Source organism: Carcharodon carcharias, chromosome 2, assembly GCF_017639515.1.
Source record: "Carcharodon carcharias isolate sCarCar2 chromosome 2, sCarCar2.pri, whole genome shotgun sequence".
Taxonomy (NCBI): domain Eukaryota; kingdom Metazoa; phylum Chordata; class Chondrichthyes; order Lamniformes; family Lamnidae; genus Carcharodon; species Carcharodon carcharias.
In genome coordinates, this window is record NC_054468.1 from 226163409 (window position 1) to 226189067 (window position 25659).

A 25659-nucleotide genomic window follows, 5' to 3' on the forward strand; every position below is an offset into this window, starting at 1 on the left:
TATCAGGAGGGGTATAAATTTGGGGGGTGTTTATCAGGAGGTATATAAATTGGGTGGGTGTTTATCAGGAGGGGTGTAAATTGGGTGGGTGTTTATCGTGAGGGGTGTAAATTGGGTGGGTGTTTATCAGGAGGGGTGTAAATCGGGGGTGTTTATCAGGAGGGGTGTAAATTGGGTGGGTGTTTATCAGGAGGGGTGTAAATTGGGTTGGTGTTTATCAGGAGGGGTGTAAATTGGGGGGGTGTTTATCAGGAGGGGTGTAAATTGGGTGGGTGTTTATCAGGAGGGGTGTAAATTGGGTGGGTGTTTATCCGGAGGGGTGTAAATTGGGTGGGTGTTTATCAGGTGGGATGTAAATTGGGTGGGTGTTTATGGTGAGGGTTGTAAATTGGGTGGGTGTTTATCAGGAGGGGTGTAAATTGGGTGGGTGTTTATCGTGAGGGGTGTAAATTGGGTGGGTGTTTATCGTGAGGGGTGTAAATTGGGTGGGTGTTTATCAGGAGGGGTGTAAATTGGGCCGGTGTTTATCAGGAGGGGTGTAAATCAGGGGGGTGTTTATCAGGAGGGGTGTAAATTGGGTGGGTGTTTATCAGGAGGGGTGTAAATTGGGTGGGTGTTTATCAGGAGGGGTGTAAATTGGGTGGGTGTTTATCAGGAGGGATGTAAATTGGGTGGGTGTTTATCAGGAGGGGTGTAAATTGGGTGGGTGTTCATCAGGTGGGATGTAAATTGGGTGGGTGTTTATCAGGAGGGGTGTAAATTGGGTGGGTGTTTATCAGGAGGGGTGTAAATTGGGTGGGTGTTTATCAGGAGGGGTGTAAATTGGGTGGGTGTTTATCAGGAGGGGTGTAAATTGGGTGGCTGTTTATCAGGAGGGGTGTAAATTGGTGGGTGTTTATCAGGAGGGGTGTAAATTGGGCGGGTGTTTATCAGGAGGGGTGTAAATTGGGCGGGTGTTTATCAGGAGGGGTGTAAATAGGGTGGGTGTTTATCAGGAGGGGTGTAAATTGGGTGGTTGTTTATCAGAAGGGGTGTAAATCAGGGGGGTGTTTATCAGGAGGGGTGTAAATTGGGTGGGTGTTTATCAGGTGGGGTGTAAATCAGGGGTGTGTTTATCAGGAGGGGTGTAAATTGGGTGGGTGTTTATCAGGAGGGGTGTAAATCAGGGGGGTGTTTATCAGGAGGGGTGTAAATTGGGTGGGTGTTTATCAGGAGGGGTGTAAATCAGGGGGGTGTTTATCAGGAGGGGTGTAAATTGGGTGGGTGTTTATCAGGAGGGGTGTAAATCAGGGGGGTGTTTATCAGGAGGGGTGTAAATTGGGTGGGTGTTTATCAGGAGGGGTGTAAATCAGGGGGGTATTTATCAGGAGGGGTGTAAATTGGGTGGGTGTTTATCAGGAGGCGTGTAAATAAGGGGAGTGTTTATCAGGAGGGGTGTAAATCAGGGGGGTGTTTATCAGGAGGGGTGTAAATTGGGTGGATGTTTATCAGGAGGGATGTAAATTGGGTGGGTGTTTATCAGGAGGGGTGTAAATCAGGGGAGTGTTTATCAGGAGGGGTGTAAATCAGGGGGGTGTTTATCAGGTGGGATGTAAATTGGGTGGGTGTTTATCAGGAGGGGTGTAAATTGGGTGGGTGTTTATCAGGAGGGGTGTAAATCAGGGGTGTGTTTATCAGGAGGGGTGTAAATCGGGTGGGTGTTTATCAGGACGGGTGTAAATCTGGGTGGTGTTTATCAGGAGGGGTGTAAATTGGGTGGGTGTTTATCAGGAGGGGTGTAAATCAGGGGGGTGTTTATCAGGAGGGGTATAAATCAGGGGGGTGTTTATCGTGAGGGGTGTAAATTGGGTGGGTGTTTATCAGGAGGGGTGTAAATCAGGGGAGTGTTTATCAGGAGGGGTGTAAATCAGGGGGGTGTTTATCAGGTGGGATGTAAATTGGGTGGGTGTTTATCAGGAGGGGTGTAAATTGGGTGGGTGTTTATCAGGAGGGGTGTAAATCAGGGGTGTGTTTATCAGGAGGGGTGTAAATCGGGTGGGTGTTTATCAGGACGGGTGTAAATTGGGTGGGTGTTTATCAGGAGGGGTGTAAATTGGGTGGGTGTTTATCAGGAGGGGTGTAAATTGGGGGGGAGTTCATCAGGAGGGGTATAAATCGGGGGGGTGTTTATCAGGAGGGGTGTAAATTGGGTGGGTGTTTATCGTGAGGGGTGTAAATTGGGTGGGTGTTTATCAGGAGGGGTGTAAATTGAGTGGGTGTTTATCAGGAGGGGTGTAAATTGGGTGGATGTTTATCAGGAGGGGTGTAAATTGGGTGGGTGTTTATCAGGAGGGGTGTAAATTGGGTGAGTGTTTATCAGGAGGGGTGTAAATTGGGTGGGTGTTTATCGTGAGGGGTGTAATTTGGGTGGGTGTTTATCAGGAGGGGTGTAAATTGGGTGGGTGTTTATCGTGAGGGGTATAAATTGGGTTGGTGTTTATCAGGAGGTGTGTAAATTGGGGGGGAGTTTATCAGGAGGGGTATAAATTGGAGGGGTGTTTATCAGGAGTGGTGTAAATTGGCGGTGTGTTTATCAGGAGGTGTATAAATTGGGTGGGTGTTTATCAGGAGGGGTGTAAATTGGGTGGGTGTTTATCGTGAGGGGTGTAAATTGGGTGGGTGTTTATCAGGAGGGGTGTAAATTGGGTGGGTGTTTATCGTGAGGGGTATAAATTGGGTTGGTGTTTATCAGGAGGGGGTAAATTGGGGGGGAGTTTATCAGGAGGGGTATAAATTGGGGGGGTGTTTATCAGGAGGGGTGTAAATTGGGTGGGTGTTTATCAGGAGGGGTGTAAATTGGGTGGGTGTTTATCAGGAGGGGTGTAAATTGGGTGGGTGTTTATCAGGAGGGGTGTAAATTGGGGGGAGTTTATCAGGAGGGGTATAAATTGGGGGGGTGTTTATCAGGAGGTATATAAATTGGGTGGGTGTTTATCAGGAGGGGTGTAAATTGGGTGGGTGTTTATCGTGAGGGGTGTAAATTGGGTGGGTGTTTATCAGGAGGGGTGTAAATCGGGGGTGTTTATCAGGAGGGGTGTAAATTGGGTGGGTGTTTATCAGGAGGGGTGTAAATTGGGTTGGTGTTTATCAGGAGGGGTGTAAATTGGGGGGGTGTTTATCAGGAGGGGTGTAAATTGGGTGGGTGTTTATCAGGAGGGGTGTAAATTGGGTGGGTGTTTATCCGGAGGGGTGTAAATTGGGTGGGTGTTTATCAGGTGGGATGTAAATTGGGTGGGTGTTTATGGTGAGGGTTGTAAATTGGGTGGGTGTTTATCAGGAGGGGTGTAAATTGGGTGGGTGTTTATCGTGAGGGGTGTAAATTGGGTGGGTGTTTATCAGGAGGGGTGTAAATTGGGTGGGTGTTTATCAGGAGGGGTGTAAATTGGGCGGGTGTTTATCAGGAGGGGTGTAAATCAGGGGGTGTTTATCAGGAGGGGTGTAAATTGGGTGGGTGTTTATCAGGAGGGGTGTAAATTGGGTGGGTGTTTATCAGGAGGGATGTAAATTGGGTGGGTGTTTATCAGGAGGGGTGTAAATTGGGTGGGTGTTTATCAGGTGGGGTGTAAATTGGGTGGGTGTTTATCAGGAGGGGTGTAAATTGGGTGGGTGTTTATCAGGAGGGGTGTAAATTGGGTGGTTGTTTATCAGGAGGGGTATAAATTGGGTGGGTGTTTATCAGGAGGGGTGTAAATTGGGTGGGTGTTTATCAGGAGGGGTGTAAATTGGTGGGTGTTTATCAGGAGGGGTGTAAATTGGGCGGGTGTTTATCAGGAGGGGTGTAAATTGGGCGGGTGTTTATCAGGAGGGGTGTAAATAGGGTGGGTGTTTATCAGGAGGGGTGTAAATTGGGTGGTTGTTTATCAGAAGGGGTGTAAATCAGGGGGGTGTTTATCAGGAGGGGTGTAAATTGGGTGGGTGTTTATCAGGAGGGGTGTAAATCAGGGGTGTGTTTATCAGGAGGGGTGTAAATTGGGTGGGTGTTTATCAGGAGGGGTGTAAATCAGGGGGGTGTTTATCAGGAGGGGTGTAAATTGGGTGGGTGTTTATCAGGAGGGGTGTAAATCAGGGGGGTGTTTATCAGGAGGGGTGTAAATTGGGTGGGTGTTTATCAGGAGGGGTGTAAATCAGGGGGGTGTTTATCAGGAGGGGTGTAAATTGGGTGGGTGTTTATCAGGAGGGGTGTAAATCAGGGGGGTATTTATCAGGAGGGGTGTAAATTGGGTGGGTGTTTATCAGGAGGCGTGTAAATCAGGGGAGTGTTTATCAGGAGGGGTGTAAATCAGGGGGGTGTTTATCAGGAGGGGTGTAAATTGGGTGGATGTTTATCAGGAGGGATGTAAATTGGGTGGGTGTTTATCAGGAGGGGTGTAAATCAGGGGAGTGTTTATCAGGAGGGGTGTAAATCAGGGGGGTGTTTATCAGGTGGGATGTAAATTGGGTGGGTGTTTATCAGGAGGGGTGTAAATTGGGTGGGTGTTTATCAGGAGGGGTGTAAATCAGGGGTGTGTTTATCAGGAGGGGTGTAAATCGGGTGGGTGTTTATCAGGACGGGTGTAAATCTGGGTGGTGTTTATCAGGAGGGGTGTAAATTTGGTGGGTGTTTATCAGGAGGGGTGTAAATCAGGGGGGTGTTTATCAGGAGGGGTATAAATCAGGGGGGTGTTTATCGTGAGGGGTGTAAATTGGGTGGGTGTTTATCGTGAGGGGTGTAAATTGGGTGGGTGTTTATCAGGAGGGGTGTAAATTGGGTGGGTGTTTATCAGGAGGGTTGTAAATTGGGTGGGTGTTTATCAGGAGGGGTGTAAATTGGGTGGGTGTTTATCAGGAGGGGTGTAAATTGGGTGGGTGTTTATCGTGAGGGGTGTAAATTGGGTGGGTGTTTATCAGGAGGGGTGTAAATCGGGGGTGTTTATCAGGAGGGGTGTAAATTGGGTGGGTGTTTATCAGGAGGGGTGTAAATTGGGTTGGTGTTTATCAGGAGGGGTGTAAATTGGGGGGGTGTTTATCAGGAGGGGTGTAAATTGGGTGGGTGTTTATCAGGAGGGGTGTAAATTGGGTGGGTGTTTATCCGGAGGGGTGTAAATTGGGTGGGTGTTTATCAGGTGGGATGTAAATTGGGTGGGTGTTTATGGTGAGGGTTGTAAATTGGGTGGGTGTTTATCAGGAGGGGTGTAAATTGGGTGGGTGTTTATCGTGAGGGGTGTAAATTGGGTGGGTGTTTATCAGGAGGGGTGTAAATTGGGTGGGTGTTTATCAGGAGGGGTGTAAATTGGGCGGGTGTTTATCAGGAGGGGTGTAAATCAGGGGGTGTTTATCAGGAGGGGTGTAAATTGGGTGGGTGTTTATCAGGAGGGGTGTAAATTGGGTGGGTGTTTATCAGGAGGGATGTAAATTGGGTGGGTGTTTATCAGGAGGGGTGTAAATTGGGTGGGTGTTTATCAGGTGGGGTGTAAATTGGGTAGGTGTTTATCAGGAGGGGTGTAAATTGGGTGGGTGTTTATCAGGAGGGGTGTAAATTGGGTGGTTGTTTATCAGGAGGGGTATAAATTGGGTGGGTGTTTATCAGGAGGGGTGTAAATTGGGTGGGTGTTTATCAGGAGGGGTGTAAATTGGTGGGTGTTTATCAGGAGGGGTGTAAATTGGGCGGGTGTTTATCAGGAGGGGTGTAAATTGGGCGGGTGTTTATCAGGAGGGGTGTAAATAGGGTGGGTGTTTATCAGGAGGGGTGTAAATTGGGTGGTTGTTTATCAGAAGGGGTGTAAATCAGGGGGGTGTTTATCAGGAGGGGTGTAAATTGGGTGGGTGTTTATCAGGAGGGGTGTAAATCAGGGGTGTGTTTATCAGGAGGGGTGTAAATTGGGTGGGTGTTTATCAGGAGGGGTGTAAATCAGGGGGGTGTTTATCAGGAGGGGTGTAAATTGGGTGGGTGTTTATCAGGAGGGGTGTAAATCAGGGGGGTGTTTATCAGGAGGGGTGTAAATTGGGTGGGTGTTTATCAGGAGGGGTGTAAATCAGGGGGGTGTTTATCAGGAGGGGTGTAAATTGGGTGGGTGTTTATCAGGAGGGGTGTAAATCAGGGGGGTATTTATCAGGAGGGGTGTAAATTGGGTGGGTGTTTATCAGGAGGCGTGTAAATCAGGGGAGTGTTTATCAGGAGGGGTGTAAATCAGGGGGGTGTTTATCAGGAGGGGTGTAAATTGGGTGGATGTTTATCAGGAGGGATGTAAATTGGGTGGGTGTTTATCAGGAGGGGTGTAAATCAGGGGAGTGTTTATCAGGAGGGGTGTAAATCAGGGGGGTGTTTATCAGGTGGGATGTAAATTGGGTGGGTGTTTATCAGGAGGGGTGTAAATTGGGTGGGTGTTTATCAGGAGGGGTGTAAATCAGGGGTGTGTTTATCAGGAGGGGTGTAAATCGGGTGGGTGTTTATCAGGACGGGTGTAAATCTGGGTGGTGTTTATCAGGAGGGGTGTAAATTTGGTGGGTGTTTATCAGGAGGGGTGTAAATCAGGGGGGTGTTTATCAGGAGGGGTATAAATCAGGGGGGTGTTTATCGTGAGGGGTGTAAATTGGGTGGGTGTTTATCGTGAGGGGTGTAAATTGGGTGGGTGTTTATCAGGAGGGGTGTAAATTGGGTGGGTGTTTATCAGGAGGGTTGTAAATTGGGTGGGTGTTTATCAGGAGGGGTGTAAATTGGGTGGGTGTTTATCAGGAGGGGTGTAAATTGGGTGGGTGTTTATCGTGAGGGGTGTAAATTGGGTGGGTGTTTATCAGGAGGGGTGTAAATTGGGTGGGTGTTTATCGTGAGGGGTATAAATTGGGTTGGTGTTTATCAGGAGGGGTGTAAATTGGGGGGGAGTTTATCAGGAGGGGTATAAATTGGGGGGGTGTTTATCAGGAGGGGTGTAAATTGGGGGGGTGTTTATCAGGAGGTGTATAAATTGGGGGGGTGTTTATCAGGAGGGGTGTAAATTGGGGGGGGAGTTTATCAGGAGGTGTATAAATTGGGGGGGTGTTTATCAGGAGGGGTGTAACTTGGGTTGGTCTTTATCGTGAGGGGTGTAAATTGGGTGGGTGTTTATCAGGAGGGGTGTAAATCGGGTGGGTGTTTATCAGGAGGGGTGTAAATTGGGTGGGTGTTTATCAGGAGGGGTGTAAATTGGGTGGGTGTTTATCAGGAGGGGTGTAAATTGGGTAGGAGTTTAAATCGGGTGGGATGTAAAAACAGGACAGTCATCGGACAGCATGGAATATGTTGGTGCCACGAGCGCTATGAGATCGATTGCATTGAATTAAACTTTTTAATAATGGCCTAAAGAAAGAGTGAGCAAAATTAGATGGAAGACGGGAAGTTTATTTTGTTGACTGATACTTTTTTTTTTCAATTAAATGCAATTGAAGTTTCGTTAGTTTTTCACCATTGCTTGGGAAAAATATACTGAAACAACGCAGTACAGTCCCAACGTCCAAGCTTAAAGGGGCAGTCACTTATATTTCACAAATGGTAACCATTCGCATTGACATCAGGTGGAATTTTCCAGCCCCACCCACCGCTGGGATCTTCTGGTCCCAATGGGCTTTTGGCTGACCTGCTGGATCCCTGTGACGGGTCCTTTCATGACAAGACTGGAAAATCCCAGTCATCAATTTGAAAGTTGCTGGTTATAGTGTCTGAAGTACTCTGTGTATATGGGCAGAAAGGACTGTGCTTATCCACCAGTTGTGCCTCATTATGGTTCACTGAATGCAAGAACAAGCATAGGAACAGAGGAACGTTGGGCTTTGGAGCAGGAAGAGGCCGTTCAGCCCCTCGAGCCTGCTCCATCATTCGATAAGATCCTGGCTGATCTGGTTGTGGTCTCAACTCCACCCTCCTGTCTGCTGCCCATAACCCTTGAGCCCCTTATCTATCAAACATCTAATTCAGCCTTGAACAAATTCAGTGACCAGGCCTCCATTGCTTGCTGGGGAAGAAAATTCCACGGACTAATGACCCTCTAAGAGAAAAGATTTCTCTTCAACTCCCATCTTAAAAGGGAGACCTCTTACACTTCAACTGTGTCCCTTAATTCTAGTCTCCCCCACAAGAGGAAACATAAGTATTTAACACCTCATGAATGGTCAATGGACTATTTCTTTGGGCAGAATTTTATACCGGTGGGGTTGTACGGTCCCACCGAAGTCAAAGGACTTCTGAATAGCTCAACACACTTTGAGGCCTCACTCCCGCTGTAACGGGGTCATAAAATTCCACCTTTTGAGTACTTAAGGCCTCTAATCCCCTCTAGCCCTAGCCCAAGGCAGCTGGTTGTTCATCTGTGTCCGAGCTGTGAGTGATTTTGGTGTTTTCGGTGGGTCGTCTCATGGCTGAAGAGTCTGATGTGGGATTGACACGGGCTTCCACAGAACGGGCAGTTCATGTTGTCACCATTGGTTCTTGGGGAAGCTTCTGCAGAAGCGCCACCTCTGGTCTTCCTCTGGGCACATCAAACATTGTGAATTTGGCATTGATGGTCCTCGAAATATACTAAACCAAATTTCAGTGCTACAAATAATCCCCCCTTAGTGGTTGGGGGTTACAGATGGCACTGACTTTAGCTTAAGTTATGCTGCAGGTCAGAGAGGAGCTGGTCAACAAGGAAAGAGCATTCTTGTTCCATAGTAGAATACTGGAATGGTGCCTCCCAGTTATACCACCCAGCAGGTATGTCAGACAAATTATGGCTTGAATGCATGTGAGGATTATTGTCCTGTTATATAGACACAGATTAAGGTGAGGGACTCATTGTTCAGGACAGCACAGAGGCTAGAAAGGGTAAGAGAAGTGAAACAAATCTCAAGAATTAATTAAAAGACACCTTACATGGCTTTTAAAAGCCTTAAATCGTAGGGGGGAGGCAAAAACTGAGGAAAGATAGAGAAGAAAGGTTTCACCTCCTGAAAGGCTGGTCGAGGGTGAAACCCATCATTGCATTTAAAAAAACACTTGGAAATGTATTTGAAGTGCTGTAGCCTACGAGGATTATGGACCAAGAGCTGGAAGGTGGGACTGGAACATTAGAAAATGAGAAATAGGAGCAGGAGTAGATCATGAGGCCCATTGAGCCTGCTCCACCATTCAGTATGATCATGGCTGATCTTGGACTTCAACTCCTTTAAGGCTGGATAGCTCTTCTTGAGCCAGCATGGACCTGATGGACCGAATGATCTCCTCCTGGTGCTGTAAATTTTTCCCCGTTTTCTATGTCTTGAGATCTGGGGACAGAGTGAGTTGGAATGGGAACTTGGCACAGCGATTTCGGTAACTAGCGCAGCACATGTGGGGACAGACGATACGAAAGCAAAATACTCCAGACGCTGGAAACCTGAGATAAAAACAGAAAATGCTGGAAACACTCAGCAGGTCATGCAGTGTCTACGGAGAGAGAAGCAGAGTTCATGTTTCGGGTTGATGATGGCCCTTCATCAGAACTCTTAAGGCAAAGAGAATCATTGTGTGTGGCTGTGCTTGTGCCCACAGCCGCAAGAGATTGTTGGGACATTCACTGACCGGTGTTGAAACGGTCTCTCCTTTCTTGGCCCCTGTACTTTTGCTACATCAGGTATGTGCTTTGCCCGGTTCATTCTGATTGGCTGCTGGAAGAACCTGATTGACACACTCTCTACTCCACTGACTGGCCGGGTGGCTGGCAGCTCCAAGGGGCTGGCGTTCATACTGGGCACGGACGGCATTAAGGAGCAGAACCAGAAGGAGAGAGATGCCATCTGCATGAGCCTGGATGGCCTCCGGAAAGCAGCTCGGCTCAGCTGTGCGCTAGGTATGTAGACATCCTTGTTTGTTCTTTCCTTGTTCCTCTGGGTATCCGTGCTGTTTGGTCACTACCTCAACCCCCTCATCACAATCCACATCCTTCACGGCGCTTTGTGAACTAATTTAATTGCCACCCACCTAAACAACTACGGAACGGGCTTTTTGTTTTAACACCGTGTCTAATGCCAACACAACATGGCCGTGCCAGATAGGGCGCCAATACCGGCCTGCACAGGCACACTGGTCCATGCATGCGGAGAAAACCAGTGACGCCACAGTGTAGATCTCACTGTGACACAGTCTAACACATAGTATTGTATACAGCACTGTGACACAGTCTAACAGACGGTATTATATACTGCAGTGACACAGTCTAACACACAGTATTGTATACTGCCCTGTGACACAGTCTAACAGACGGTATTGTATACTGCACTGTGACACAGTCTAACACACAGTATTGTATACAGCACTGTGACACAGTCTAACAGACGGTATTATATACTGCAGTGACACAGTCTAACACACAATATTGTATACTGCCCTGTGACACAGTCTAACAGACGGTATTGTATACTGCACTGTGACACAGTCTAACAGACGGTATTGTATACTGCACTGTGACACAGTCTAACACACGGTATTATATATCTCACTGTGACACAGTCTAACAAACTATTATATATCTCATTGTGACACAGTCTAACACACAGTATTATATATCTCACTGTGACACAGCCTAACACACAGTATTATATACTGCACTGTGGCACTGTCTAACACACAGTATTATATATCTCACTGTGATACAGTCTAACATACTGTATTGTATACTGCACTGTCACAGTCTAACACACGATATTATATATCTCACTGTGACACAGTCTAACAAACTATTATATATCTCATTGTGACACAGTCTAACACAGTTTTATATATCACACTTTGACACAGTCTAATGCACAGTATTATATATCTCAATGTGACATAGCCTAACACACAGTATTATATACTGCACTGTGACACAGTCTAACACACGGTATTATATATCTCACAGTGACCCAGTCTATTGCACAATATTATATATCTCACTGTGATACATTCTAACACTATTATATACCACACCATCTGTGGGCATGGTTGTCAGTGAGGACAGTGTTGAACTCAGATGTGCAGCTTTCCAGTTGAATTGCCTCCTCTCCCATGCAGGCTGATTCTTACTGGGGGTAATATTGAGTGTGACGTGTCTCTCCAGTAAGAGCATTTTAAGGAATGGGGAAAATAACACGACACAATCTGCCTGGGTATCGCAGTGACGGCTGACTGCTGACTTTGACTCTGTGAAACAGGAGCTAAAGTTGCCAAATGACTTGTACTGGATAAGATCTGAGTGCTCTTGAACCCTGTGCCTGTTACTTTGTATGGGCTGACAGACTGTGAATGCAGGGCTGAACTCCTGCTGTTATGTGGCTCAGACTCTCCAGATAATTTCATATTCCGCTCGCAATGATGCAACCAAGTTAAACACTAGAACTGTGCATGCATGGCATTGGCAGCACAACAGAGCCTTCTTTTAAAGCTTTATTCATTCATGGGATCGCTGGCAAGGTGCCGATGTCTTAACTTGTGGCAAGCCCTCTTCCTCCTGTCACTCCTGCGCTCGCTGACCTTCATTGGCTCCCAGTCCAGCAACATCTTGATTTTAAAATTCTTATCCTGCTTTTCAAATCTCTCCATGTCCTCACTCCTCCCTATCTCTGTAATCTCCTCCAGCCCCACAACCCGCCAAAGGTACCTGTGTTCTTGCTGTTTTGCCCTCTTGCACATCCCCAATTTAAATCCCTCCACTATTGGCAGCCTTGCCTTTAGCTGGTGAGGCCCCAAGCACTGGAATTCCCTCACTACGCCTCTCTGCCTCTCCACCTCACCTCCCTCCTTTAAGACCTACCTCTCTGCCTCTCCACCTCACCTCCCTCCTTTAAGACCTACCTCTCTGCCTCTCCACCTCACCTCCCTCCTTTAAGACCTACCTCTCTGCCTCTCCACCTCACCTCCCTCCTTTAAGACCTACCTCTCTGCCTCTCCACCTCACCTCCCTCCTTTAAGACCTACCTCTCTGCCTCTCCACCTCACCTCCCTCTTTTAAGACCTATCTCTCTGCCTCTCCACCTCACCTCCCTCCTTTAAGACCTACCTCTTTGACCCAGCTTTTGGTCATCTGGCCTAATATCTCCTTACATGGCTCGGTGGTCATGTTTTGTTTTATAACGCTCCTGTGAAGCATTACATTAAAGGCGCTACATAAATATAAGTTGTTGTTGTTGAGGAGTTTGTTTTGGACCCTCTGTTTGATCCCCTCTGTGTGGTGTAGTTGCTATGTATTTGCCAGTTTGCTGTACATGTTATATATCTGATTTATCTCAGAGTAATGCACAGATGGCGCTAGTCCTTAATCTTGCTGTGTGAAAAATGACAGCTGCATGTATGTCAAGGGGGAGATGGTGGTGTAATGTTGATACCATTGGGCTAGTAATCCAGAGGCCTTGACTGATACTTTGGGTACACAGGTTCAAATCCCACCTTGGCAGCTGATGGAATTTAAATTTAACTAATAAAACTTGAACGTAAATCTAGTCTCAGTCATGGTGACCATGAAACTATCATCGATTGTGTTAAAATCCCACCTGGTTCACTAATGCCCTTTAGGGAAGGAAACCTGCCACCCTTACCCAGTCTGGCCTACATGTGACTCCTGACCCACAGCAATTTGGTTGACTCTTAACTGCCCTCTGAACTGGCCTAGCAAGCCATTCTGTTCAAGGGCAATTAGGAATGGGCAATAAATGGTCTTGCAGAGATGTCCATGTCCCTTGAAAGAATAAATTAACATGACAGTGACTATGCTTTAGCAGCACATCATTGGCAGAGAAGATGAAGAAAGGGAATTGGAGGGAAAAAGAGAGGGCCTAAGCCAAGCAAACCAAATAGTTTGTCGGTAAAGAATGAACAAGTGTGCCTTGGTGCACCATTGCTGCTCTTCCACTAGGTGTCACGGGTATCTTTGTATTGACTGTTTCCTGTTATATTTATTGAAGGAAAAATAGACACAAATACTTGCGCTTCTAAAGCACCTCCTCCTGCCATTGAAACACAAAGGCTTCACACACTTTTGCAGTGTGGTGACTGTCACATTGCAGCTACAACATAACACAGGCCATTCGACCCAGTGTTGGTATTTATTCTCCACAGGAGCCTCCCTCCACCCCTCTTCATCCAATCCCATCAACATTTCCTTTTAATATGCTTTTTTGTCCCCCCCCCCTTTCTGTCTTTATCCAGATTCCCCTTAAATGTAGCTGCACTATTTGCCTCACCCGCTCCCTGTGGCGGTGAGTTCCACATTCTCGGCCACTCTCTGGGTCAAGAAGTTCCTCCTGAATTTCCTATTGGATTTATGGGGTCACCATCTTATGTTTATTGCCCCTAGTTCTAGCCTCAACCCTAAAAAACCATTTTGTAATCATAAAGCCCTTTTTCTGGTTGCCTCTCAGTCTTCTCTTTTCTCAAGGAACCCACTGTTCTGCCCATCTTATCAGCCCATCCATATCGTCCTGTAATCTGAGGCTCTCCTCCTCACCAATTACAGCACCACCAATTTTTGTGTCATCGGCGAATTTACTGATCACACCTCCTATATTCATGTCTAAATCATTAATGTACGCTACAAACAGCAAGGGTCCCAGCACCGATCCCTGTGCTACACCACTCATCACAGGCTTCCAATTGCAAAAACAACCTTTGACTATCACCCTCTGCCTCCTGCCACTAAACCGATTTTGGACCCAGTTGGCAAAATTGCCCTGGATCCCATGGGCTTTTCCTTTCTTGACCAGTCTCTCATGCGGGACCTTGTCAGAACCTTATTGAAGTCCATGTAGACTACATCAACTGCACTACCCTCACCCACACAACTAGTCACCTCCTTGAAAAATTCAATCAAATTTCTTAGACATGACCTCCCCCTGATAAAGCCATGGTGACTAGCCCTGATTAATCCTTGCCTCTCCAAATGGAGATTAATCCTGTCCCTCAGAATTTTTTCCAATAGTTGCCCTACCACTGATGTTAGACTCACTGGCCTGTAATTACCTGGTTTATCCCTACTACCCTTCTTGAATAATGGTAGCACATTCGCTGTCCTCCAGTCCTCTGGCACCTCTCCTGTGGCCGGAGGGGATTTGAAAATTAGCGTCAGAGCCCCTGCAATCTCCTCCCTTGCCTCACATATCAGCCTGGGATACATCTCACCTTGGCCTGGGGATTTATCCACTTTAGGTGGGAGGTGGGGGTGGGGAGAGAGGCGGCCTGACTGACCTGCGGCAGTAAAATCCACCTCGAGGTGTGTGAGAACATGGAAGGGAGCTCAGGTATTTCTGTCGTGAGCAGAAAAGCTATTCCTCTTGTCCAATGTCGAGTTGACCTCATAAATTTTCAGGCAGTTTTTGGAGCAATGGTTTGAGTTACTCACTGCTTGGCAAGCTGAGACTTTGTTATCTCCTCAATTAATACTTTCCATTATCCAAAGCTTAAACATTAACCAGAGAGAACAAATCCTTCATAAAGAAAATAATATATGGATGAGAAAGGGAACAGCTGAAACTGGCCAGGAAGCATCAAGAGATCAGAGTAAGAAAAATGCCCTGGAGATAGAGGAATGGAGTGTAGTGAGCAGATCGCCTGTGGCATTGCTCACTTCAGCGGTAAAAGGATAAAGTGAGGCCGCACTACCAGGTGGTGATCATGGCCTGTGATTCGAGAGTCACCAAGGTCCAAATATTTGGCATCTCCAATGTTAAACAGTGACAAAAAAGTAACAAGACCAAAAATCACCACAACAGGAAGTTAAGTTCCTGGTTAAGAACTGTGTTCATTCGCAAGAGTTTTAATAATACAAGTGGGTAACAATTATAATTAAAGTCAGAATTGCATTTATGTAGCACACAGTATGTTCCAAAGAGCTTTACAGGCACTATTGAAATGTAGTCACTGTTGTAATGTGGAAAAGCGGCAGCCAATTTACACACAGCAAGCTCCTATAAACAACAGTGAAATAAATGACCAGCTCATCTCCTCTGCTTTCATTAAAATAATATTGCAGGATCTTATACATCCAACTGAGAGAGCAGATAACATCTTGGTTTAATGTTTCATTTGAAGATGGTACCTCTGATAGTGCAGCACTCACTTAGTACAGCTGTAGGATTTGAGTTTGGGAGTCACAGATTACCCAAAAAGGGGGTGGAGCTCATTAGTGATTTTGAAGTAGTTTATTAAGAAACAACAGTTTAAATATAGTGCATAAACTAATTAAGCAGATAAAACATATGACCCTTGATCGTTGAGAGCAGTTTACCAGCCTCGGAGGATGAACGGATGGATGATGCAGAGCCAGCATTGGTCTCTGAAGTCAATCCTTGTGCTGACAACCCTTCTGTTAACCGCGGTGTTGGAAGTTCCTCTCCCGTCTTCTCCTGTTTGGTGAAGGCTGCGCACTATCCCCCCGAGCATCTGTTTGTGTGTCTTATTTCTAGGAACTAGTGACCTACCCCATGTCAATCACTTGCCCAATCCCAGCTGACCAACCACTGAGGGACAGGTATCATCTCCCCTCTGTCCATCATTTTGCCTGGAGATCAGACTTCAGGTCATCTCATGCTGGGCACCTTTTATTAACTCCTGTTGGCCACTGGTCTCAATAAGATGCTACGAGACTCCATCCTAACAACTCAGGAATGTCAACAGGGAAGCCTGTGCTAGGACCATGGCATGAGACCATTGAGAGTACCATTCTCTTTGGCTATTATCTTTGTTTATCTCGCTCTCTGACTGCTAAGAACTGTTTTTTTTTCTGGAGAGAGGGAGAGAGAAACAGCCTCCTGCTAGAGGCACACAATTCTGTGTCTAACAGTCTCTTCGTGTTACAGAACTTGAATATTGACATGGAGAGACATGTTGCCGAAGCTTTTCATCTTGCACTCATCAGGACAAACACAAGAATACCAAATTTCAAACGATCACAACAACTTATACTATAGGAGAAAAGGGTGTTGACTTGCCAACCAATTAGCACCCTTTTCTTCTGTAGTATAAATTGTTTTGACCTTTTGAAATTTGGTATTCTTGCATTTGTCCAGATGAGTGCTTCAGCAACATGCCTCTCTTTTTGGCTGAGTTCAATGCCTGCTGATTCTATAAGATTTTTAAGGCTACAACTTTTTTACACAGCTTTGAAGGCTCAGCCTGACTCAGGGACGAAACTGCTGCCACTAATCTATGGCTAACCCCAACTTCTTAGCTGTACTTGTCACATCAAAATGTCTCAAAGTGATTCACATAGTCCCATTATTTTTGAGGTTCAATGACAGTTGTTGTGTCGGTAAAAACATTGACATGACCTTCCCCAAATGGATCTGTGGCTTCACCCAGTGAGTAGCTGATCCGCCCACTTCCAGGTTAAATTCCCAGGATGCGGCGAGTTAGCTGATCTCGGACGGAGTGGTGCTTGGGCTGCCACAGTTAACCCCAGCAACTCTCGGTCAGGAGAAGAGAAGATCAGCTCTTAACGCTTTCTAGGAGACCCTTACTGGCACCAGGATTGCCCGGCTTCACAACTCCCTCGTGCTATCTCACATCATACCTCAGGGCCACAGTTTGAGGAAACTCTGAACAGGATAGAGTGGTTTCTGGAGCAGATGGAGATTGTGGGTAGAGTAGCCACCATTATTGACTGACTGCTGTGATGGTTGCTGTGTTGGGTGATCAATGGCGGGAGCACAGGGGGGGGCGGAGTGATTGGAGGTGGAGCGATTGGAGGCGGAGCTCAGGTGACAAACCCTCCCAGAGTACAGCCCACAGTTGGCAACCCAAACAGGGACTGCAGCTTGACAAACGCTGGCTTGGTTGTGATGCTCGTCTCTGTCAACTGGGCTTCACGAGACTCATTGACAAAATGAACCTTCTGTTCTTATGGTGACATGAAGCAGCGGGATCATGCCCTGGCAAGGACCCATTCTGGTCAGGAGGGTGGGGAGTGGGGGAACTGTTTAGAATGAAATCCACAGAATCCCCCACCAACACGCACTCATATGAGTCATGGGCTGATAATGTGCTTTGTCTATCAGTGTTGACGGACCTGACTGGACCTGGCTAATTAGAAAACTAACATGTCCACTTTCTGGGACTGAATCCATTTGTTTTCTCTCTCTGATATAGAGGTCAGCAGGGTAGCTTTTTAAGCCCAGAGTAAAAGATAAGCATGTGCGACAGGTTTAACTTTTCAATAACTAAACAGGTAAGATGAACATTGAGTGTAAAATACACACACACACACACTCACACACACACACACATACACAGAAACACATGCACACGCTAACACAAACATACAAAGACACACAAACATGAACAAAAGAACACAAACAGAAACACAAACACACATATAAACACAATACACAAAAACAATAACTTTGGACAGTTTCATGATGAGTTAAGTTACTGAAATTTGAACTTTCTTTTGCAGGTGTTGCAGCCAATTGTGCCTCAGCCCTTGCACAGATGTCAGCAGCATCATGTGTCCAGGATGAGAAGGAGGACAAAGAAATCCCAGAGACCACTGACCCCATAGCACAAGGTACTGTGGACCCGTGCCTTATAGGAACAGGTGGAGGCCATTTACTCCCTCGGTGCTGTTCTGCCATGCAATGAGATCTTAGCTGATCTGCAGCCTAACTCCAAACATCCACCTCTGCCACATATCATAGAGTCATTCAGGGCACAGAAGGAGGTTATTTGGCCCATCGAGTCCATGCTGGCTTTCCATAGAGCAATCCAGTTAATCCCATCCCCCATCCTATCCTAAAATTACCAGGTTTGCAAAGCATTACCAAGTATTTACAGCACAGAAAGAGACCATTCAACCCAAACAGTTCATGCCAGTGTCCATACTCCACACGAGTCTCCACCCCCATCTCCCTATCCGTTAGTATCTTTAACAAAATTCTATCAATCTGTTTAAAATTAACAACTGATCCTGCATCAATTGCCATTTGCAGAAGCAAGTTCCAAACTTCCACCATCCTTTGTGTGTATCTCTTACTGATATAGAGGTTAGCAGGGTAGCTTTTTAATCCCAGAGTAAAATATAAGCATGTGCAACAGGTTTAACTTTTCAATAACTAAGAAATATTTCCAATCTCACTCCCGAAAGGTCTGGCTCTAACATTTAGACAATGCCCCTTAGCCCTCGACTCTCCAACCAGGGGGAAGCCTGACCTTCACTGTAAGGTATGATCCGGTGGGGATGTCTATGTCCCAGACACCACCGTCACCGTCCCTGGGTATGTCCTTTCCCACTGGCAGGACAGAGGTGGCGGCACGGTGGCATACAGTTGGGAGGGTGTTGCCCTGGGGGTCCTCAACATCGACTCCGGACCCCATGAAGTCTCATGGCATCAGGTTAAACATGGGCAAGGAAACCTCCTGCTGATTACCATGTACCACCCTCCCTCAGCTGATGAATCAGTGCTCCTCCATGTTGAACACCACTTGGAGGAAGCACTGAGGGTGACAAGGGCGCAGAAAAGACTCTGGGTGGGGGACATCAATGTCCATCAACAAGAGTGGCTCGGGCCACTGCTGACCAAACTGGCCGATTCCTAAATGTCACAGCTGCTGGACTGGGTCTGCAGCAGGTGGTGAGGGAACCAACGAGAGGGAAAACATACCTGACCTTATCCTCACCAAGCTGCCTGCTGCAGATGCATCTGTCCATGACAGTATCAGTAGGGGTAACAACCGTACAGTCCTTGTGGAGACGAAGTCCTGTCTTCACATTGAGGATACCCTCCATCGTGTTGTGTGGCACTACCACTGTGCTAAATGGGATAGATTTTGAACAGATCTAGCAACTCAAGACTGGGCATCCATGAGGTGCTGTGGGCCATCAGCAGCAGCAGAATTGTACTCGAACACAATCTGTAACCTCATGGCCTGGCATATCCCCCACTCTACCATTACCATCAAGCCAGGGGATCAACCCTGGTTCAATGAAGAGTGCAGGAGGGCATGCCAGGAGCAGCACCAGGCATACCTAAAAATGAGGTGTCAACCTGGTGAAGCTACAACACAGGGCTATTTGCGTGCCAAACAGCATAAGCAACAAGTGATAGACAGAGCTAAACGATTCCACAAGCAACTGATCAGATCTAAGCTCTGCTGTGCTGCCACATCCATCCGTGAATGGTGGTGGACAATTAAGCAACTCACTGGAGGAAGAGGTTCCATAAATATCCCCATCCTCAATGAGGAGGGAGCCCAGCACATCAGTGCAAAACATAAGGCTGAAGCATTTGCTACAATCTTCAGCCGGAAGTGCTGAGTGGATGATCCAACTTGGCCTCCTCTGGAGGTCCCCAGCATCACAGATGCCAGTCTTCAGCCAATTCGATTCACTCCACATGATATCAAGAAACTGCTGAAGGCACTGGATACTGCAAAGGCTATGGGCCCTGACAATATTCCGGCAATAGTACTGAAGACTTGTGCTCCAGAACTTGCCACGCCCCTAGCCAAGCTGTTCCAGTACAGCTACAACACTGGCATCTACCCAGCTATGTGGAAAATTGCCCAGGTATGTCCTGTACACAAACAGCAGGACAAATCCAACTCGACCAATTACTGCCCCATCAGTCTACTCTCGATCATCAGTAGAGTGATGGAAGGGGTCATCAACAGTGCTGTCAAGTTGCACTTGCTTAGCAATAACCTGCTCACTAACATCCAGATTGGGTTCCACCAGGGTCACTCAGTCCCTGACCTCAATACAGCCTTGGTTCAAACATGGACAAAAGAACTGAACTCTAGAGGTGAGGTGAGAGTGACTGCCCTTGAAATCAAGGCAGCATTTGACTGAGTACAGCATCAAGGAGCCCCAGCAAAACTGGAGTCAATGGGAACAAGGGGGAAAACTCTCCGTTAGTTGGAGTCATAGGTAGCAGAAAGGAAGATGGTTGTGGCCTCTGGAGGTCAGTTATCTCAGTTCCAGGACATCATTGCAGGAGTTCCTTAGGGTAGTGTCCTGGCTTCCTCAGCTGCTTCATCAATGAGCCTCCTCCCATCATAAGGTCAGAAATGGGGATGTTTGCTGATGATTGCACAATGTCCAGCACCATTTGCAATTCCTCAGATCCTGAAGCAGCCCATGTCCAAATGCAGCAAGACCTGGACAATATCCAGGTTTGGGCCAACAACTGACAAGTAACATTCGTGCCACACAAATGCCAGGCAATGACCATCTCCAACAACAGAGAATCTAACCATCGCCCCTTGACATTCAGTGGCATTACCATCACCAAATCCCCCACTACCAACATCCTGGGGGTCACCATTGACCAGAAACTGAACTGGACTAGCCACATAAATACTGTGGCTACAAGAGCAGGGCAGAGACTAGGAATCCTGTGGCGAGTAACTCACCTCCTGAATCCTCAAAGCCTGGCCACAATCTACAAGGCACAAGTCAGGAGTGTGCTGGAATACTCTTCGCTTGCCTGAATGAGTGCAGCTCCCACAACACTCTAGAAGCTCGACACCACCCAGGACAAAGCAGCCCGCTTGACTGGCACCTCATCCACAAACATTCACTCCCTCCATCACCAACGCACAGTGGCAGCAGTGTGTACCATCTACAAGATGCACTGCAGGATCTCACCAAGGCTCCTTAGACAGCACCTTGCAAGCTCATGACCGCTACCATCTAGAAGGACAAGGCAGCAGACACATGGGAACACCACCACTGGAAGTTCCCCTCCAAGCCACTCACCATTCTGACTTGGAAATATATCGCCGTTCCTTCACTGTCGCTGGGTCTAAATCCTGGAACTCCCTCCCTAACAGCGCTGTGGGTGTACCTACACCACATGGACTGCAGCGGTTCAAGAAGGCAGCTCACCACCACCTTCTCAAGGGGAATTAGGGATGAGCAATAAATGCTGGCCTAGCCAGCGATGCCCACATCCCATGAATGAATTTTTAAAAACCTCTTGAAAACTTTGATCAAGTCACTCCTTAACCTTCCACAAAATACAACATCTGGTAATATCACCTCTCCTCATAATTTAATCTTTGCAGTTCAAATATCACTCCAGTAAATCAATGTTACACTCCCTCCAAGGTTAGTATATCCTTCCTAAGGTGTGATTACCAGTACTACTCATAGTAACTCCAAGTGTGGTTGAAGCAAGTTTTTGTATAGTAAACATGTTCAACCCCTTTGTATCCTAGTCCTCTAGATGTAAAGGCAGCTTTCCACTTGCTTTTTTGATTAGTTGGTGTGCTTGTCCGTGAGGTTTTAATGATCTGTGTTCATGGACTCCCGAGTCTCTTTGGACCTGCGTTGTTACTAGCTTTTCACCATTTAGAAAGTACCCTGTTGTATCCATTTTAGCTCCTCAGTGGGTCACCTTGCATTTGCCTACAAGAGAAATGGTGCAGGGTATTTGAGAACACTTGCACTATTGCTCTGGACCTCCCCTGGTGCTGCCTTGCGTTCACAGTAGGAGCGGATCATTTACTGATGTAGATGCGAAGTGATTTTATTTTTTTGTGTGTGTCTCCACAGTGAAGCAGAAAGTGGAGCAGAAGCTGGAGCAGATTGGGAGGCCGCAGGGCGTTCAGCTCCACACGGCCCATGTTCTCTGCATGGACGCCATCCTCAGTGTGGGCCTGGAGATGGGCAGTCACAATGCAGACTGCTGGCAACACGTCTTCAGGTAGGATCAGTGACATGAACCCAAACGCTGCCGTCCCACATATGCATCTTAGTGATGCAGGGTCCTTTGGGAATCACTGGGAAAACATGGTGAAGGGGTCAGTGCCAGAGTCTAGGATTAAGGTTAAAAAAAAAAGTAGTGGAAAAGATAAGCCGGGTCAGAAAGGAACAATTAGATGGGACTAGACTTTGGGGAGAGGGGAATTTTCCTCTACAGCTCTCGACAAGGGCCTGACCACCAAATGGGGAATTCTCTCCCCCGACCCCAATGGGGACTGCCATTGGCCACCCCTTCTCTGTTCACTAAATGTAGTGGTGGGGGGGGGAAGGCCCTGGGCCGGGGTCCCAGTGGTTTTCTCTCCTTTCTTCACCAGCTCCCTGCTACTTCCTGAGGTCATCATGCGGAAGATGGTGATAGAACCCCAGGGATCCACAGCTACAGCCCAGAGCACCCCGCCAACGGAGGGGGAGGGTCTTGTCACCATGTCCACACCGCTCAGTTGGGCCCCGGGAATCTAATGTGCTGAAGGCCCCAGTTTGGGCGAGGCCTTCAGTTGGAGACTCCCTTCTGATCATCCGGGCGTCTTTAGATTCAGTTAATAAAAGAAGTGGGATTGAAAGCCCATCTCAGAAACAGCACCATGAAACGATCGCTGATTGTCACAAAAACCCTTCTGGTTCTCTAGTGTCCTTTAGGAAAGGAAATCTGCTGTTCTTACTCTTAACTGCCCTCTGGAATGGCCTAGCAATAGGGATTGGCTACAGATCAAAGAATTTTTTAAAAATGGAAGATCGGTGTCCAATTTTTCACAAGGGGCAACTGTAAAGTAGCAAGTCATGTACATGTGATTAAATAACAAGGGAATGGGCTAAAACCGTCCCTGTGTCTCTACAGAGTGTGTGAATACATCAGCACGTTGGAGCACAGTCACTTCAGTGACGGAGGCTCGCAGCCTCCCATCGCCATCACGCAGGCACAGCAGGCCTCAGGCCCCCTGCAGCCTGCAGACGTCGCTCTCAACTCCGCCAGGAACCTGAGCCCCGAGCTGGACACCCATATTGGCAACCCCGTCATCCAGTCCGTCACCATACAGGAGCTGATCAAGGAGAACTGCAAGGGGAAGGCGTTTGACTTCCGAGGAGGAGGCGTGCTGAGCGGGAGCCACGCGGCCAGAGCTGTCTGCACCCTCTCCACAATGGCTGACAAGTAAGTAAGGAGCCTAAAACTGTTGGCCTTGTGATCCAGATGGAGTTGAGGTATACTGTCCTATCCTTCATAAAATTTCTCTGAGAAATTCTAATGCCCAAGATAACAATAAATGTGGGTGGAACCAGAACCAGGGCCCATAAATATATGATAAGAGAACATGGCGTACAGAGCAACATGGTGGCATCGATAAAGGATTGTTTAGCTAACAGGAAGCAAGAGTGTAGGGGTAAAGGGTTTTCAGGTTAGCGAGCTATGACTAGTGGAGTGCCACCATTCTCATTTACTTCGTCTACTATTTTGGCGATGATCTGTTTCACAACTTTAACATCTTGTTCTGCGATGCCCAACAACAGGGACCTCAGCTATTTACAGTCTACGTCAGTGATTTGGATGAAAGGACTGAATGTATGGTAGCTAAATTTGCTGATGACTCCTCAGTTTGACTGACGCTCAGTTTGGGTTTCGCCAGGGCCACTCAGCTCCTGACCTCATTAAAGCCTTGGTCCAAACATGGACAAAGAGATGAGCTCAAGAGTGACTGCCCTTTACAGCAAGGCAGCATTTGACTGGGTGTGGCATCAAGAAGCCCAAGAAAAACTGAAGTCGATGGGTGGTAAAAGAGTCATATTAGACTGTTTCTCTGTCCACAGATGCTGCCAGACATGCTGAGTTTTTCCAGCACTTTGTTTTTATTTCAAATCACTAGGAATCAAGGGGAAAACTCTCCGCTGGTTGGAATTATACCTAGCACAAAGGAAGATGGTTGTAGTTGTTCGAGGGAAATCATCTCAGTTCTGGAACATCGCTGCAGGAGTTCCTCAGGGTAGTGTCCTAGGCCCAATCTTCTTCAGCTGTTTCACCAATGACATTTCCTCCATCGTAAGGTCAGAAGTGGGGATGTTCACGAATGATTGTGCAATGTTCAGCACCATTCACGACTCCTCAGATACTGAAGCAGTCCATGTCCAAATGCAGCAAGACCTGGACAATATCCAGGCTTGCGCTGATAAGTGGCAAGTAACATTCACGCCACACAAGTGCCAGGCAATCACCATTTCCAACAAGAGAGAATCTAACCATTGCCCCTTGACGTTCAAGGTCATTACCATCACTGAATCCCCCACTATCAACATCCTGGGGGTTACCATTGACCAGAAACTGAACTGGACTAGCCATTTAAATCCTGTGGCTACTAGAGCAAGCCAGAGGTTGGGAATTCTGCAGAGAGTAACTCACCTCCTGACTCCCCAAAGCCTGTCCACCATATACGCCACACATGCCAGGAGTGTGATGGAATACTCCCCACTTGCCTGGATGAGTGCAGCTCCCACAACACTCAAGAAGCTGGACACCATCCAGAACAAAGCAGCCCAATTAATTGGCATCCCATCCGCCACAATAAACATTCACTCCGTCCTCCACCACTGACACAGATTGGCAGCAGTTGTGTGTACCATCCGCAAGATGCACTGAAGCAAGGCTCCTTCGACAGCAACTTCCAAACCCACGACCACTACCATCTAGAAGGGCAAGGGCAGCAGATAGATGTGAACACACCACCTGGAAATTCCCCTGCAACTCACTCACCATCCTGACTTGGAAATATATCGCCGTTCCTTTATTGTGGCTGAGTCAAAATCCTGGAACTCCCTCCCTAACACCACAGGGACTGCAGCGGTTCAAGAAGGCAGCTCACCACCACCTTCTCAAGGGCAATTAGGGACGGGCAATAAATGATGGCCCAGCCAGTGACACCCGCATCCCATGAATGATTATATTAAAGAAAAGATATGTGGGAAAGTAAGTTGTCAAGAGGAGGTAGAGAATTTAAAAGGGATACAGACCAGTGAAGTGATTGAGTTAACTAGCATCCCTAATAGCTCCATATCTGGTCATGCTTTGTTTTATGAGATTCCTGTGAAACACCTTGGGATGTTTGATTACGTTAAAGATGCTATATAAATGTAAGTTGTTGTTAAGGAGCATCTTAAAGATGGAGGGGGGAGGTAGAGAGATTTAACAATGGAATTTCAGAGTCTGGCACCCAGAATGAATGGTGGGGTGAGCGGCTGAGATTTGGTGATGCACAGCAGAAAACGGGAGGATAATTACTGGCCAGGCCCAGGGGTGGGGGGGTGGGGGGGAGAACTGCCAGCAAAATGAGAACAGGAAAAGACTGGAAATCCTGTACATACGACCCAAGATGGAACCGTGGAGCTCCTGACACGCTGAGCTCCGTGGGGGTTGCCACGAGAGTTTGAAATTCTGATAGCGCAGCGCCCCTGCTCCCGGGATCCTCCGCAAAATTCTCCGACTCTGGGTTGGAAGGTTCGGGCAGTTCCGCGGTACCCACCTGGAGGGTTACCCCGGTAATGTTAGTCAGAAAGAATCCTCGTCTAACGCCCGGGGCAGAGTCTTCGGGTCGGCGAGCTGTGGGGGGGGGGGGGTGGCGGGTCCTGCTGGCCGACACGTAAACAGATGCGCGGTGACATCGGGCACGAGTCCTGACATCACCGCGCGTCATTCGGATATTCACTTCCGGGAGAGCGCGCCCCAGAGTCGGCTGCGCCCCCGCCGAAATGTCAAAGGCTTATCAAAAACAAAAACAAAAACAGAATTACCTGGAAAAACTCAGCAGGTCTGGCAGCATCGCGGCGAAGAAAAGAGTTGATGTTTCGAGTCCTCATGACCCTTCGACAGAACTTGAGTTCAAGTCCAAGAAAGAGTTGAAATATAAGCTGGTTTAAGGTGTGTGTGTGGGGGGCGGAGAGA

General features: G+C 47.3%; 1 protein-coding gene across 3 annotated transcripts in view; it reads left to right on the forward strand.

Moving 5' to 3' along the window:
• Positions 1-25659, forward strand: part of arfgef3 (ARFGEF family member 3) — a 265336-nt gene that overhangs the window by 92401 nt on the left and 147276 nt on the right. For all 3 annotated transcript variants that reach the window (XM_041173954.1, XM_041173969.1, XM_041173960.1), the window contains exons 16-19: positions 9642-9857; positions 17430-17540; positions 21528-21678; positions 22573-22884. In XM_041173954.1, the coding sequence (XP_041029888.1) occupies positions 9642-9857; positions 17430-17540; positions 21528-21678; positions 22573-22884 (790 nt within the window). The remainder of the gene's footprint in view (positions 1-9641; positions 9858-17429; positions 17541-21527; positions 21679-22572; positions 22885-25659) is intronic.